The sequence below is a fragment of the Callithrix jacchus genome, chromosome 1 (genome assembly GCF_049354715.1).
Source record: "Callithrix jacchus isolate 240 chromosome 1, calJac240_pri, whole genome shotgun sequence".
Taxonomy (NCBI): Eukaryota; Metazoa; Chordata; class Mammalia; order Primates; family Cebidae; genus Callithrix; species Callithrix jacchus.
Genome location: NC_133502.1, coordinates 192,923,408 through 192,938,987, shown reverse-complemented (window position 1 = coordinate 192,938,987; position 15,580 = coordinate 192,923,408). Strand labels below are relative to the sequence as shown.

Sequence of the window (15,580 nt, the reverse complement as noted above, 5' to 3'; positions counted from 1 at the left end):
TCCCTATCACCCCGACCCCCTCTGTGTCTTTGGAACATTATTACACTTTGGGTCCCTGGAACCCAAGTGGACCCTGAGATCCCCAAGACAGAAATCATGATGGGTATGCTTTTGGCCCGTGACACTGGCTTGCCTTGTGCTGGGTGGATGGCAGCTACGCTGTGTCTCTGGGATGGTTGATTCTGAAGCAGAGTTAGCCTGTCACCTGCCTCCCTTTCCCGGCACAACAGACGCTTACCTCTTTGGTCTCTTGTACAGATTATGAGTCTCCGGGGCTCTATGGGTTTCTGAATGTCATCGTCCACTCAGCCACTGGATTTAAGCAGAGTTCAAGTAAGTACTGGTGTGGGGAGGAAGGTTGCACGGACCGAGCCAGGTTCTCCACCCAGGAAGGACTAATCGGCCAGGGTGTGGGGAAGCAGGGAGGTTGTTCAAATGACCACGGGACACCTTTGATCACTGGCCGCAGTGGAGCGTTGGTGCTGGTTGATGCCTTCTGCGTGTGGAATTGTTTTTCCCGGAGTGACCTCTGCCGTCTCCCGAGCCTGTCTCAGATCCTGGGAGCCGGTGAGCTGACCCTTGCAGGTGGATTGTGTGATCGCAGGGGTTTGACAAGGAGTTTGACAGGCAGGAGCTGGAAAGCCCAGGAGTCTTGGGTCCAAACCAGGAGGGCAGTCAGCAAACAGTAAACCTTCACCCCACAGCAGAGCAGATTTGGCTGCTCTGTCAAGCTGGATGAATAATACTCTTTTTTTCTTTTATTTTCTGAGATGAGGTCTCATCCTGTCACCCAGGCTGGAGTGCAACATTGCTATATCGGCTCACTGCAACCTCCACCTCCCAGGTTCAAGCAGTTCTGCCTCAGCCTGCCAAGTAGCTGGGATTACAGGCACGTGCCACCACACCTGGCTGATTGTTTGTATCTTTAGTAGAGATGGGGACCATGCTGGCCAGGCTTGGTCTTGAACTCCTGACCTTGTGGTCCACCAGCCTCGGCCTCCCAAAGTGCTGAACTTACAGGTGTGAGCCATTGTGCCCAGCCCCCAATACTCTTTTTTACCTTGCCCTCTAAGTGGGGTTCTCCCCCAGCTGCTGGAGCCGTCAGAACAGTGAAGACTAGGTAACACATCAGTTGCACTATATAAGTTTCTAGAAGCCAGGAGTGGTGATTTATGCCTGTAATCCCAGCACTTTGGGAAGCCGAGGCAGGCAGATCACTTGAGCTCAGGAGTTTGAGACCAGCCTGACCCAACACGGTGAAATCCCGTGTCTACTAAAAATACAAAGATTAGCCAGGTGAGCTGGTGGGCACTTGTAATCCCAGCTACTTGAGAGGCTGAGACGGGATAATCACTTGAACCCACGAGGCGGAGATTATAGTGAGCCAAGATTGTGCCACTGCATTCCAGCTTGGGTGACGGAGCAAGACTCCATCTCAAAAAAAAAAAAAAAAAGTTTCTAGAAACAGCAAAATGTGGAGACAGAAAGCTTACCGGTGATCGTTGAGGGATGGGGTTGGGAGAAAGAACTTACTGCGGACGAACCCAAGGGGACTTTTTAGCTGAGAGCAGTGTCGTGAAAAGATTGGGGTGCTGTTTGCCCTGGTGTTTAAATTTGCTAAAAATCCTCAAACCCTACACTTGGAATGAATAAATTATATGACATGCAGATTACACTTCCATAGCATTGTAACACATATCAACTTTCCCCTGGACCCCGTCTCTGGCGGCCTCATAGACGCTGGTGTTTCCCTCAAGGACCTTCTTCCATCCCTGCCTCTCCTCCCGGGTCCTGTCTGTGAGCAGTGCAGGATGATACCATACGCTGCCCTGGGGTCCTGGGCTTATCTCTCCTTGCCTCCCTGTTACCTTTCTTTCTATCTCTTCAATGTCCCATGCACTCAGCCTTGCATCCCCAAAGGAAACCTATTATTCACAGCCCCCAAACGTGTTCCTCTATGTCCTGTTCCTTTGAGGGGCACCACAATCCACCCCGTGGCCACACCAGAAACTGCCATCCACTTTCCCTCTGTTAAATGCCGTTCTCCATCAGTGAGGTTTCTTGATCGTGTCTGGCTGCCTGGCCAGGCCCTGGCTGTGGCCTCCTTCCTGGTTGTAGCTCTGGATGTCACTGCAGAAAGGGTCCCCACCACGAGGCCTCTCCACCCCCCTTCTCGGGTGGTTTTTCTTTTTTCTGAGATAGAGTTTCATTCTTACTGCCCAGGATGGAGTACAATGGCACTATCTCAGCTCACCGCAACCTCCATCTCCTGGGTTCAGGTTATTCTCTTGCCTCAGCCTCCCGAGTAGCTGAGATTACAGACACGCACCACCACACCCAGCTAATTTTGTATTTTTAGTAGAGATGGGGTTTCTCCCTGTTGGTCAGACTGGCCTTGAACTCCCAACCGCAGGTGATCCACCCGCCTTGGCCTCCCAAAGTGCGGGGATTACAGACATCAGCCACTCAGGTGGTTTTTCTAAAATACAAACCCCACCCTGCCACTTACTGCCCACAGCCCAGCCCCGCTCTCCCCCAGCCTCGTCTCCCTCCCTTCTTCCTACACCCCACGGCTTCCCCAGCACCGAGCTGCTTCCCATGCCCCACAGTGGCCTGGGGGGCCCTTTGCCTTCGCTCTTTGCCCGGTAATACTTAGAGCGGGGTCTGCTCTGGTTGTAGGAGCTTCCCACATCCCCCAGGATGGCTGGCCTCTGCCGTGGTGTCTCTATGGCTCACATCCCCTGTGTAACGATGGCGTGTACGCCTCTCTGTCCCCACCACTGCAGGGCCCTTCTCATTGTAGGGGCTTTAGCTGTGGTTTGTGGACTGACTGCATGAATGAATGTTGTGCGAGGCCCCGTTTCCCAGCTGCACCCAGGGGAATTTTACAGATCAGGCAGGAGTATAGCATGAGGTGCTGGTGTTCATGCCAGAACCCCATTTGGTGTTTTATTTTTTAAAAGAAAGCTAACACCTTTGTTTTTTCCGGATTCTTCAAGTAACACCTGCTCTTATAGACCATGTGGATGATGTGGAAAAGAGCTGCCTTCTCCATGTCCCTTTCTCCCACAGATCTGTACTGCACCCTGGAGGTGGATTCCTTTGTATATTTTGTGAATAAAGCAAAGATGTGCATCTACAGGGACACAGCTGAGCCAAACTGGAACGAGGTGAGGGGCTGATTCCACAAGGGCCCAGCCTGCCAGCGGTCACGGGATGTTCCACTGGAGAGAATCTAAACCTTCCGGGGCTTCCTGAGGGCTTCCCCCAAAGGCAATGCTGCCGAATTTTAGGAATCTCTTGGAATTCAGGGCTATGAGGTGACACGTCTAAGAGACTTTATCTCCGTGTTCCTAAGAATCTTACCCACCCCTGACATCAAAAGAAGCAGCCTATTTTGCTGGAGGTGTTTGGAAAGAGACTTGAAAGGGTTTTTTGTCTGCCTTTGTTATCACTTACGTTTACTTGGTAGTTTCCATAGTATTTTCAGGCAGAAGTTGGAATGAGCTCCCTCGACACTCTTGGCTTCCGGAAGCCTGGGGCTCTGCGGGTAGGGCTGGGACAGGTACTGCAGGGTCTTGCTTACTTGTCTCAGGGTGTTGGGTTTGTATTGTGTGTTGCCGTGCGTTGGAGAGGGTTTTGGTTTGCATTGTGTTTCCTCCTTGGAGAGCTGCTTCGTGAGTCACTTAGCCATTTGGCCCTGCCCTTCTGGGAGTGGGGGAAAGACTGCAGAGAGGCCGGTATTGACTAAGTCCCCAGATCCATAAGAGGTGCCATTTCCCAGCTTCTGCAGCAGCTGTGACCTAGACGATCTCATTCTTGATGGTGCAGGTAGAGACAGCTGGGCCTGCAGATAGCTGCCTCCCACCCCGTCTCCTGCAGAGGACGAGGCCTGGAGCCCCCAGGCTGCTTCGTCTACATGGGTCATGAGGCTGGTGGAGTGAACAGTGGGGCTGGAACGCGGGTCTCTTTTCTCAGCATCCACTACTCTTTGATCAGTTTAGATATGTTGCTTGAATAGTATAAGGGCACAGGAGCTCAGTAAAATACCTAGTTGTTGTAGCTCTGGACATCCCTGAGAAAGGGCTGAGTGGCAGCATGATCATAGCATGAAAATAGACACACAGATTAATGGGACACACATATGAGAGAGCCCAGAAAGACAGCCACATATTCACAGCCAATGGTTCTTCAACAGAGCCGACAGAAACACACTCAGAGGAAAGGATGCCCTCTTCAATGAATGGCACCGGGAGGGCTGGACAGCCGCATGCAGAAGAATGAAACTGGACCCCTATCTCTCACCATATACAAACATCACCTCCGGATACATCCAAGACTTGAATGTAAGATATGAAACTACAAAAATGTGAGAAGAAAACCTAGAGAAAACTCTTGTGGACTTCACTCCAGGCAAGGAATCGATGAGGAAGACCTCAAAAGCCCGACCTAAAAAAGGATGAACTGGAGGATGGCCCAGCAGACCCGTGTCCAGCAGAACCCTGGACAGCGCACCAGGAAGCCTTACAGGCCAGGTTCCTCCTTGCTGTGCCCACGTGGGCAGTGGGGTTGCCAGGGTCAGAAGCTGGCCCAGACTTGCACCCAAAGTCTGCCTTGTTTTGCAGTGGCACTGGGTCCCCGCCTTGCAATCGGGGGTGACTGCTTAAATGGTCCCCCAGAAATACGACGGAAAGGAAAGACAAAAGTGCCAGCCAATAGAATTGCTCCTTGTATTGCCTCTCCCGGTCACCATGTGGGTGCTCTGCCTGGTTGGGGGTCCCCTGGTGTTCAGGCCCCCTCAAACCCCCTTGCTGTGTGTGGTGCTCAGGGCCTTTCTCTTTGCCACTTTGCTGCTGAGGGATGCATTTCTGGAACTCAGAGCTGAGGCTGCCTCTCTGCTCCCCAGGCCCATTTGTGTTGCAGAAACCACCAGTGTCGAGGGGGCTGGGCCCTGCTTTCAACATTTAGCAGAGCCACCTAGTTTTGGCAGAGGCACCGTGTGAGGAGGCAGCATGCACCTCACAGGCAGAGGCAGCAAATGCCTCAGGAAGGGACCCAGCTGAGCCGGCAGCCAGGCCCACTTGCTTCTGGCCGGGAGACCCAAGGTGCAAGTGGTGGGTAATGAGACCCCTGCAGCTGAGTGTGCTGTGGTGCCCTGGGCTGGCTGTCTTGGAGCAGATGAGGCTGGGGCTGCAGCTGGAGCTGCCAGATGGGAAGACAAAAGAGAGTGCTTCGAGGTGCGGGTTCCCTGCTGCTGCCCATGAAGGACCACAAGTTTGGGCTGGACTGTGGCTACTGCGGTAACAGGAAGTTTTGGTACTGGAGTGGGACCACAGACCCTTCATCCTGCTGGGCTGCTGGTGTCCTTTCCTGAGGGCGTGCTGTGCCTGAGGCGCATCAGATGGGCCTGAGGAGATTGGAGGAAGCTTACACTGGAGCCTGCAGGAGGCCCCAGAAAGAGAGGCTGGGAAAAGGGACTGACTCTAAGGGGGTAACCTCAGAGTCACTTGCTGCCTTGGGTGCCAGGTTAGCAGATGTGCTGGCTGCAGAACTGGAACCAGATCCAGATACAGCAATCTGCAGACCAGGAGAGAGAGGGTCAGTGGAAACAAGGGGTCCCTGTGTGAAGGGGACAAGGAAATGCACACACATTGGGGTTGGGGATTTCATCCTTTTGCTGCTGGGAGAGGCAGGAAAGGCAGACTGGGCACCTGCTGCAGCTGTGGCTGAGGCCCAGGGATGTGAGGGGCCTCTTTGCCCTCCACTCGGTGGGGCCCCCCATGAAGGGTTCCATGTAGAGGGGGTAAGGGCCCCTGCGGCAGCTGCAGCAGCAGAAGTGCCAGGCCTTGCGCTTCTCAGGCTGCAGTCCGCACGTGGAGCTGGGAAGGGGGCAGGAATCAGGGAGGTGACCTGGGCTGTGTCCCGGGAGTGTGAAGTGGTGTCAGGAAGGGGCTCTTAGGAGAACAGGGGGCCTGATGAGCGGTGCTTCCTCCCAGACACAGCAGGTCTAGAGGGGTCCCCTGCAGCAGATGCTAGGAGGGACAGGTGGTCCAGGTACTGTTGGGACTTGTGAGTCTGCTGATGTGCATCCATGCTGGGTGCTTCAGGGACAGCAGGCAGACAAGTAGTCCCTGTTGCAGGTAAGGACAAAGCTTGTGAAGGCTGTGAGGCTCTACAGTCCCAGATGGCCTTGACCTCACCCCGAAGTGCACTATTAATGCCCCGGAGCGTCGCCTCCTTCTCCAGGTCCAGGTCTTCAGCAGTGATCTGGAACCCCAGCTGTAAGGGAGGGGGCAGCATCAGAGGCTCCCCTTCGCTGCATGGCAGCGGAGGATATTTCTTTCTACGAGGCCTAGACTTTTGAGATGTTGGGGAGCCATTCCTGGGGGCCAGTTTCTCCCTTGGTAGTGAATCTGCTGCCTTTTCACGCTGAGTGTGAATGACAGCCTGAGAGTTGAGCTCACTCACTGTCTCTGAGGAACTGAGGGTCACATGGCAGTGGGATGAGTTAGTGTCCGGGCTGATTCCAATTGTCCGTGCATTTGTAGGGTGACCTGCCACTCGACCCAGGGGCAGGAGCAGGGAGGAGATCCCACAAGCAAAGTGACCTGCGGGATGGGGAGAGCAGGGTCCCGGCAACTGAGCCCTTCTGGTAGGTTTTTGGCACTCGGGCTGGGACAGGGATAAGGGGCACAGAGTGCCCAGGTAGCCCCTTCTGGGAACAGTGGGGTACTTTCGGATGCTTCAAATCTGGAGAGCTAGGCTCTGAGAGTCATCTTTTAGCTGGCAACTCGGCATGGCAGTGGGATGAGGCTGGCCCCCTCCTCCTCTTTAGCCCCGGGAAGCCTCTTGTGCTGTAGGAGCTGGAAATGGCCATTTTTGGGGGGGTCCGGGCTCATCCCAGAAGGCAGGGATTTCTGGTCATATGTGACTTCTGACATGGTCACATGGCAGTGGGTTGAGGCTGGCCCCCTCCTCCTCTTTAGCCATGGGAAGCCTCCCGTTCAGGTGTAGGAGCTGGAAATGGAATTTCTTTGGGACAGGGGCTCATCCTGCAAGTCTGGGATCTCTGTTCATATTTAATTTCTGAGCTCTGGGCGTAGAGGTCTCTCTGCAGAGGCCAGGGCCTGGGCACTTGGGCTGGGACAGGCATAAGCGGCACCGAGTGCCCAGGTAGCCCCTTCTGTGAACAGTGGGGTACTTTCAGATGCTTCAACTCTTGAGAGCTAGGCTCTGAGCGTCGTCTTCTAGCTGCCAACTCGGCATGGCAGTGGGATGAGGCTGGCCCCCTCCTTTTCTTGAGCCTCTGGAAGCTCTAGTGTAGCTGTAGGAGCTGCAAATGGCATTTCTTTGGGGGCAGGGGCTCATCCTGCAAGTCTGGGATCTCTGTTCATATCTAACTTCTGAGCTCTGGCCATGGAGGTCTCTCTGCAGAGGCCTGGGCCTGGTCACTAAGAGCAAGGGGTGTCCATTATCTTGTGGGGCCTGAATGCAGACCGCGCATCCCTGGTGCCCTTGGGGCCCCTCTTTTTATCATCAGGATTCTCTTGGATTCGGTTCCTTGTCCTGCTCAGGCATCTCTGCCTCACTCTCCCTTTGGGCTCTCAACACGATCTCCTCTGGACAGGAGTCTGGGCCACAGCTGGGTGTTATGGGCCCCAAAGGGGTGACTCCCTGCTTCTGGGTCCCACAGAGAGTTTCTATCTCGAATTGGAAGCTTGCTGTGGTACCTGTGCATCCAAATTGAAGGCAGAGGCAGGATCGCTGGAAAACCTTCTTGATCTTGTTTTGACACAGTGCTGATTCCAAGTGTCAGGGCACTTGTAGGATGACCTGCCACTCCACCCAGGGGCAGGAGCAAGGAGGAGTTCCCACAAGCAAAGTGAATGGAGGGATGGGGAGAGCAGGGTCCAGGCAACTGAGCCCTACTGGTAGGCTTTTGGCACTCGGGCTGGGACAGGGATAAGGGGCACAGAGTGTCCAGGTAGCCCCTTCTGTGAACAGTGGGGTACTTTCGGATGCTTCAAATCTCGAGAGCTAGGCTCTGAGCGTCATCTTCTAGCTGCCAACTCGGCATGGCTGGGGAATGAGGCTGGCCCCCTCCTCCTCTTTAGCCAGGGGAAGCCTCCCGTGCAGCTGTAGGAGCTGGAAATGGCATCTCTTTGGGGGCAGGGGCTCATCCTGCAAGGCTGGGATCTCTGTTCATATGTAAATTCTGAGCTCTGGGCATGGAAGTCTCTACAGAGGCTTGGGCCTGGGCACTAAGGGAAAAGGGTGTCCATTATCCCATAGGGACCTAAATGCAGACCGTGTAGCCCTGGTGCCCTCAGTGCCCATTTTTTTATCATCAGGATTCTCTTGGATTCAGGTCCTTGTCCTGCTCAGGCATCGCTGCCTCGCTCTCCCTTTGGGCTCTCAACACGATCTCCCCTGGACATGAATCTGGGCCACAACTGGGTATAATGGGCCCCAAAGGGGTGACTCCCTGCTTCTGGGTCCCACAGAGAGTTTCTATCTCGAATTGGAAGCTTGCTGTGGTACCTGTGCATCCAAATTGAAGGCAGAGCCAGGATCGCTGGAAAACCTTCTTGATCTTGTTTTGACACAGTGCTGATTCCAAGTGTCAGGGCACTTGTAGGATGACCTGCCACTCCACCCTGGGGCAGGAGCAAGGAGGAGTTCCCACAAGCAAAGTGAATGGAGGGATGGGGAGAGCAGGGTCCAGGCAACTGAGCCCTACTGGTAGGTTTTTGGCACTCGGGCTGGGACAGGGATAAGGGGCACAGAGTGCCCACGTAGCCCCTTCTGTGAACAGTGGGGTACTTTCGGATGCTTCAAATCTCGAGAGCTAGGCTCTGAGCGTCGTCTTCTAGCTGCCATCTCAGCATGGCAGTGGGATGGGGCTGGCCCCCTCCTCCTCCTTAGCCATGGGAAGGCTCCCGTGGAGCTGTAGGAGCTGGAAAGGCCATTTTTATTTATTTTTTTTTGTGCCACGGCTCATTTCAGAAGGCTGGGATTTCTTGTCTTATGTGACTTCTGACATGGTCACATGGTTTTGGGATGAGGCTGGCCCCCTTCTTTTCTTTATCCATGGAAACCTCCCGTGGAGCTGTAGGAGCTGGAAATGGTGTTTTTTGGGGGGGGGTCAGGGCTCATCCCAGAAGGCTGGGACTTCTTGTCCTATGTGACTTCTGACATGGTCACATGGCAGTGGGTTGAGGCTGGCCCCCTCCTCCTCTTTAGCCACAGGAAGGTTCTTGTGGAGCCGCAGGAGCTGGAAATGGCATTTCTTGTTGGGCCGGGGCTCATCCCAGAAAGCTGGGATTCCTTTTCTTATGTGACTTCTGACATGGTCACATGGTTGTGGGATGAGGCTGGCCCCCTCCTCCTCTGTATCCACAGGAGGCTTCCCGTGGAGCTGTGGGAACTGGAAATGGCGTGTTTCTTTTTTTGGGGGGCCAGGGCTCATACCAGAAGGCTGGTATTTCTTGTCATATGTGACTTCTATCATGGTCACATGGCAGTGGGTTGAGGCTCGCCTTCTCCTCTTTAGCCACGGGAAGCCTCCCATGGAGCCGTAGGAGCTGGAAATGGCATGTCTTTCTGGGGCCAAGGCTCATCCCAGAAGGCTGGGATTTCTTGTCTTATGTGACTTCTGACATGGTCACATGGCTGTTTGATGAAGAGGATGCATCTTCCCAGAGGAGGAAAGTGGGATCGCACTCAGGAAAGTGTGTGGGGTCCCAGGATGATGCCAGCACCCAGCGCGGCTCTGTCCGGCAACCTCTCCCAAGGTCGGAGGAGTGGGTGTCCCCTGTGTGTGGATGGGCAGCTCCTGCTGAGCCCGCAGCACCTCGGGGAGCCTGACAGCAGGGTTCTGTGCCTCACACTTCTCTGCTCGTGGACCTGGCGAGTCTGGGAGCAGAAAACAGAGCCACAGGAAGGTTTTCTGTCTGCATCTGTGTGTGGTGTGGATTTAGTTGTGCTTTTTTCTTGCTGGGAGGGCACAGCCACCGTTTGCAAGAAGAGTTGCCCTGCTGGATGGGGAAGACAGAACAGGAGCCTCTCTGCCCTCTGTACCTTTCTGGGCCCGGTGGGCTCCCCTGTCCTGGCTTCCATCTCTGTCTGTCTCTGCGACCCTCCAGCCCTGCAAGGGAACACGTGGCTTAGAAAAGCTAAATCCAGCACTGGTCTCTGTCTCCTCTGGTCTCATGATGTGCATCTGCCGCCTTGAAACTGGAAAGCAATCTATCGATGTCTGTGCCAATTTTCGTTTCCCCCCTACCTGCGTCCCCATGCGACTTTTATGTATGTACAATGTGTGCTGTCTAATGATGGGATGATCACACTTTCCATGTTCTAAAAAGGATCCTCCCCCACTGGGTTCTAGGAATGATGATGGCTTTAGGACTTGAGGTGTGTCACTTACCTGCGTCCTGGCTCAAAATCCTGTGCAGAGGCAAAGCTGGTACGGGGCTGGGAAATGCAGCATTCTCCAGGATGGGACCCAGCTCTCCCCCTGCAACACAGACAGAGGCCTGGGTGCCAGTGTGACCTCCCACAAGGCATGGCTACCAGACTCCCTGACCAGAAGTGATGCTTTTCTGCATCAGGCCCTGGGTTTGAAGCAGCCTCGCTTTCTCTCTGTAAGTGGCTGGTGTCTTAGCAGCAGCAATATGAGCTCAGCCACCTGCACAGCACCATGGGGGAAAGAACTGCCTTTCATTAAAGTTCTCTGACACCACTTGCATTCTTGTTGATTTCATTATCAGCGCTGCTGGGTGGAACCCCTGAGCCAGTGGGGTGGGGGCTGGAAAACACAGGTGCAGTGATGGGCTGGGTGCCCAGGTGGCCTCAGTGCTCAATCAGGCCAAGGTGGCCAAGCACGCGCCACAGGGAAGGCAGGCCTGGGGGGTGTGGATGAGCACAGGCAGGTGCCGGCTGGACAGCATTAGGACACTGGCAGCAGCAGTAACTCCACTGAGTTGGGCAGTGTGATTAGGGCAGGGACCACTGTTGTTTTGCTGGAGAGAGACGATCCCCCCTTGGGAGAGGCTTTTCTGCCCCTGCAGGTGGATCCGGGACAGACCGCTGCCAGGATGACCCGGCTGATGCTCCTTTGCTGTACTGGGCCCTGGGACAGGGAGGACTTCCGCCACACACAGCCTGGGCCTGGGTTCTTACCTGCGGCCACTGCTCTGGTACGAGCCCCTGGTCTCGGGTGGTTTCTGCTTGGTCTGGGGTTTGGTGGTTTGGTGTTGCTGCTGAGTCCAGCCTTTCCACCACCTGTGCGTGGGCCCTGGGTATTCTCAGCTGCCTATCGTCTTGCCCTCAGAAGCCTGTCCAGCTTACAGGAGAGCTGCCATGGGCTGGAGATGGGCATGCAGCCTGGGTCCTACTTGGGTGAGTGCAGCTTGAGGAGACCTGGCCACATCTACTGTGCCACAGGTTTACCCTCAGCACTGTCCACATCAGCTGTCAGCCTGAGCCTCCCCAGGTGAGCAAGCCTCACACGGCAAAGCCTACCATGGCCAATGAGGTTGCTGAGCCCAGCCAGGACCTTTCTCAGACTCCCAGGAGGTGACTGTTCCTGAGCTGCCTGGTCAGCTCTCTCGGGGTGAGAGGGGCTTGTCACACAGGTCCCTGCCTGCAATGTGACCCTTCTCAGCTTCTCTCCACAGCCCTGTTTAATAGTGTCACCAACACCAGGGAGCAGGACCATTCATTTCGCCCCAAATCTGAGTTCATTCCACCTTGAAGAGACTTCCTCATCCAATCTCTCTACTTGATAGCTGGGGAAACCAAGGCACACAGAGCACCCCCAGCTCACTTGGGGTCTCAGAGCTGATCTATGAGCAGAGGCTGAGATCCTGGAATCTTGTTCTCCAGCCTCCCCGAAAGCTCACTCTCTTTCTGCTGGACAAGATGGGACCTGCCCTCGACCAGCAGCCCTGGCCTGTACACTGCTGTGCTCATGCAGGCACTCAGACCGAGATATCCAGGCAGCATGTATTTTACCCTTTTTTTTTTTTTGAGATGGAGTCTCACCCTGTCACCAAGGCTCTAGTGCAATGACACAACCTTGGCTCACTGCAACCTCTGCCTACTGGGTTAAACTGATTCTCCTGCCTCAGCCTTCAGGTAGCTGGGACTACAGGCTCACGCCATCACACCTGGCTAAATCCAATGACAAGTATATTTAAAGAGACAGAAGACAGGCACACAGGAGGGCGTTTGAAGGCAGATGCAGAGACTGGAGAAGTGCTGGGCCCTCAAATGCTGGGAATGGCAAGGAAAGATCCTCCCCTAGAGCCTCCAGAGACAGCCTGGCCCTGCTGACACCTAGATGTTGGGCTTCTATCTTCAGAACTGGGAGAGAATAAATGTTTGTTTTTGTAAGCCCCTAAGCTTATGGCATTGTTAAGGAAGCCACAGGACGCTAAGACATGGCCTGGACTGGGTGCCATGGAGTCTGAGGACAGAGATAACCCAGCCCCTGGGAGAGGTCTGGAAGGGCTTTGCAGTGGTAGAGCCTGTGAGACAGAGAGAAGAATGTGACCAACGGAGCCTTCAGCCAGCAGGGGTGGGGAGCCACAAAGATGTCCCACGCCTGACTCATGCTGCCGACTCAGCTACCAGCTCTCCTGGGGCTTACAAATGCAGAAAGGCTGGGAAGGACTGAAGGAAGCACCATTCCAAAATACGCTGTATCAGTACACTGACTTGAGCTGAAAACATTAGAGACTGCAGCTTCCGAAAGGGCTAGCTGACCTGCTTCTTGCTGTACAAAGCAAGCCATAAAAATTCCTCTGGGAGAGGTGCCCTCCCTGTACCAAGAGAGAAAATAGCCCTTATCACCTGAGACTGGGAATTGGGGGCTGCAGTGGACCTGAATGAATATACTTAACAAAGTAACCCTTATCTCCCACCAAGTTTCCCCTCATGCATCTCCCAGTGACTCCCCAGAGTTTACTGCCCGTAGCCAGTTCCCTCTTGTCCTGCCACTTCTCAAACTTACTGTTATCTAAAAAGGGTCTTGTTTGGCCACTTCTCTGGACTTGACTCTGGAGTCACTTTCAGACCTCACTCCCCATGCTACTCCCACTCCAGGGCACTGTTCCCATGCCATCCTCTTTTGAAGGGCACTGCTCCACCTTCCCTACCTTTCCCCCTCCCACTATCTTCCCAGGGACTCTTCTGACAAGTTCCTTGCTGCCACGTCTGCACCTCAGGGACTAGAAAGTTCAGCGTCCTAGACTCTGGGCTCTCATGGATGGGGCCATCATGTCCTTCCTAATCCATCATGCTCTTGGAGGCTGCTGAGCCCTGAGGACTGATTGATGCCTGTGTAGATATAATCAGAACTGGCCAGGCATGGTGGCTCACACCTGCAATCCCAGCACTCTGGAAGATTGAGGCAGGAGGACTGCTTGAGGCCAGGAGTTCAAGACCACCCTGGGCAACATAGTGAGATTCCTTCTCTACAAAAATAAACAAAATTTTAAAAGTAGGCTGGCATGGTACCCCGTGCCTATAGTCTCAGCTACTGGGGAAGCTGAGGCAAGAGAATCACTTGAGCACAGGAGTTCAAGGCTGCAGGGAGCCGTGATCGCACCACTGTACTCCAGCCTGGGCAACAGAGCAAGACCTTGTCTCTGCAAAGAAAAGAGAAGGCTGTGTGCAGATGGAGGCAGTGGCTGGAGTGACACAGAGGTAAGCGAATGAACAACAATTGCTGGCAAGGAGCAGAAGCTGAGATTCAGGGAGCAGGCCTTCTCTGGAGCCTCAGGAGCCAGCCCTTTGCGCCCCTCGAATGTTCCATCTGAACTCTGGCGCTAGGACACCGTGCGTTTGTCATCGTAAGCAACCCAGTCCCTGGCAGTTAGTTACGGACGCCCCAGGACGCTCATCCAGCCGTCTGACAAGGGCAAGCTCCAAGGAAGGGATTCCCTCCTTATGTACGTTGTTTGAAGATTTTACAATAATTTACTCTTGTATGGTTAATCATTGTTAACACAAACAAAATAGTAAAAAAAATGACTGACATCTTCAGTTGGGAGTTTGGTCTGCCGCTTATCAAGTGTGGAATCTTGAACAGGAGTTAAACATGTGAATGTCTCCATCAGGTCATCTGTAAAGTGGGAGTGCTCACACCCACAGGGCTCTTCCCAGGTTGTGGTTGGACTCTCCCTGGGCCCCTGTTCTCTCACCAGCCACGTTCACTCTTCCCCCAAAATGGCACTAGTGACTGTGATGGTTTTCCATTCCCACCACGTTTGTCTCTAACCCCAGCAGCAGATCGATGTCAGTAGAACACAACTGAATGCTCCTCTCCTTCTCACGCCCCTTCAGGGCTTCCTCACGACCCACCAGATCAGGTGCAAGCTTCCCAGCCTTGCTGGAAACCCTCCACGTTCTGAGCTCCACCTGTCTTCCCATCCCCAGCCTTCCCCACCCCTGGTGGAAAAAAGTTGGGTGTGTGGATGGTTTCTGAATGCTGAGCATGGCCTTTTGCAGCCAGTCCACTCCTTACGCTGTCCCTATCGGAGTCTCCACCCTAAGCCTTTCCAGCCTGGAGGCTCCTCCCAGGGCCCCACAACAGAAGTGACTTCCCGGTCCTTTGAATTCCTATAGCACCAGGCCTACTATCCCCCATTAAACTGCAAACTCCTTTTGTGGAAAAGAACTTTATTCATTACTGTGATATCACGCTATCTTATGGAGAACAGATTGTCAATAAATATTTGCTGAATAAAAGAATAACAGTTATAAAGCACTTGATTTATATGGATTAATACTGGTTCTAAAGAATAACAGTTATAAAGCACTTGATTTATATGGATTAATACTGGTTCTAAAACTGAGAAATTACAAACAGCACTGATATTCAGCCAGTACACACAAGTCTGGGCACAGCAGTTGTGAAATACTGAAATACTCACTGCCACTGACCCTTAGCATCCAGATGCCCCCACTGCCACTGCTCTCCTCCCTGGAGCACCTGGACCTCCCACAGGCTCCTAACTAAAGGGCTGACCGCAGCAGGGAGCACCCAAGACCCAGCAGCCACATGGCCGGGTCCGCTGGAGAAAGCGTCCATCCTGACTGATCAGGTCCTGCAAGGTTTCAGTGTTAAATATTTTGATAATATCCCTGATTATAAATAAGGCTCAATTATATAGTTGGAAAACGATGCTTCTCCTCATTGTGAAATCTCTTAGAAGACTCCATAGATCCAGGACGGAAGTGGAAAATGATAGTATGTCCATCTCTGAAGATTGTGGGCATACTCATTAGCATTCCATCTTCATGTAAACCAGAAGATATGCAGTTTCCTGCCTAGAGAGACTAGAAGACACATCCACACAGCAGCATGAAATCTTCATCAGAAAAGGATGCTTCATTAATCCATGACAGGACAAGTGTCAGCAAACATCCAGGCAGCTGGATCAAGCCTTTCTCTATCCATCGCCTCGGAGAAGAACAAAATAGACGGCCTGGGAAGATTAGCACTAAGTTTCTGTTAGTTAATATCTAAAGCAGAGGCTAACAAGCTCCAGGCACACAAGCCAAATCCAAC

At 53.5% G+C, this 15,580-nt stretch overlaps 1 protein-coding gene across 9 annotated transcripts in view; it reads left to right on the top strand.

Moving 5' to 3' along the window:
• Positions 1–10,742, top strand: part of LOC100390034 (breakpoint cluster region protein-like) — a 55,649-nt gene extending 44,907 nt beyond the window's left edge. For 5 of the 9 annotated variants that reach the window (XM_035303339.3, XM_035303105.3, XM_054245215.2 and 2 more), the window contains one exon: positions 259–3,048. In XM_035303339.3, the coding sequence (XP_035159230.2) occupies positions 259–689 (431 nt within the window). In that variant the 3' untranslated portion in view covers positions 690–3,048. The other 4 variants (XM_078335455.1, XM_035303168.3, XM_035303466.3 and 1 more) reach the window with 3 other exon arrangements.
• The last annotated feature ends 4,838 nt before the right edge of the window (positions 10,743–15,580 follow it).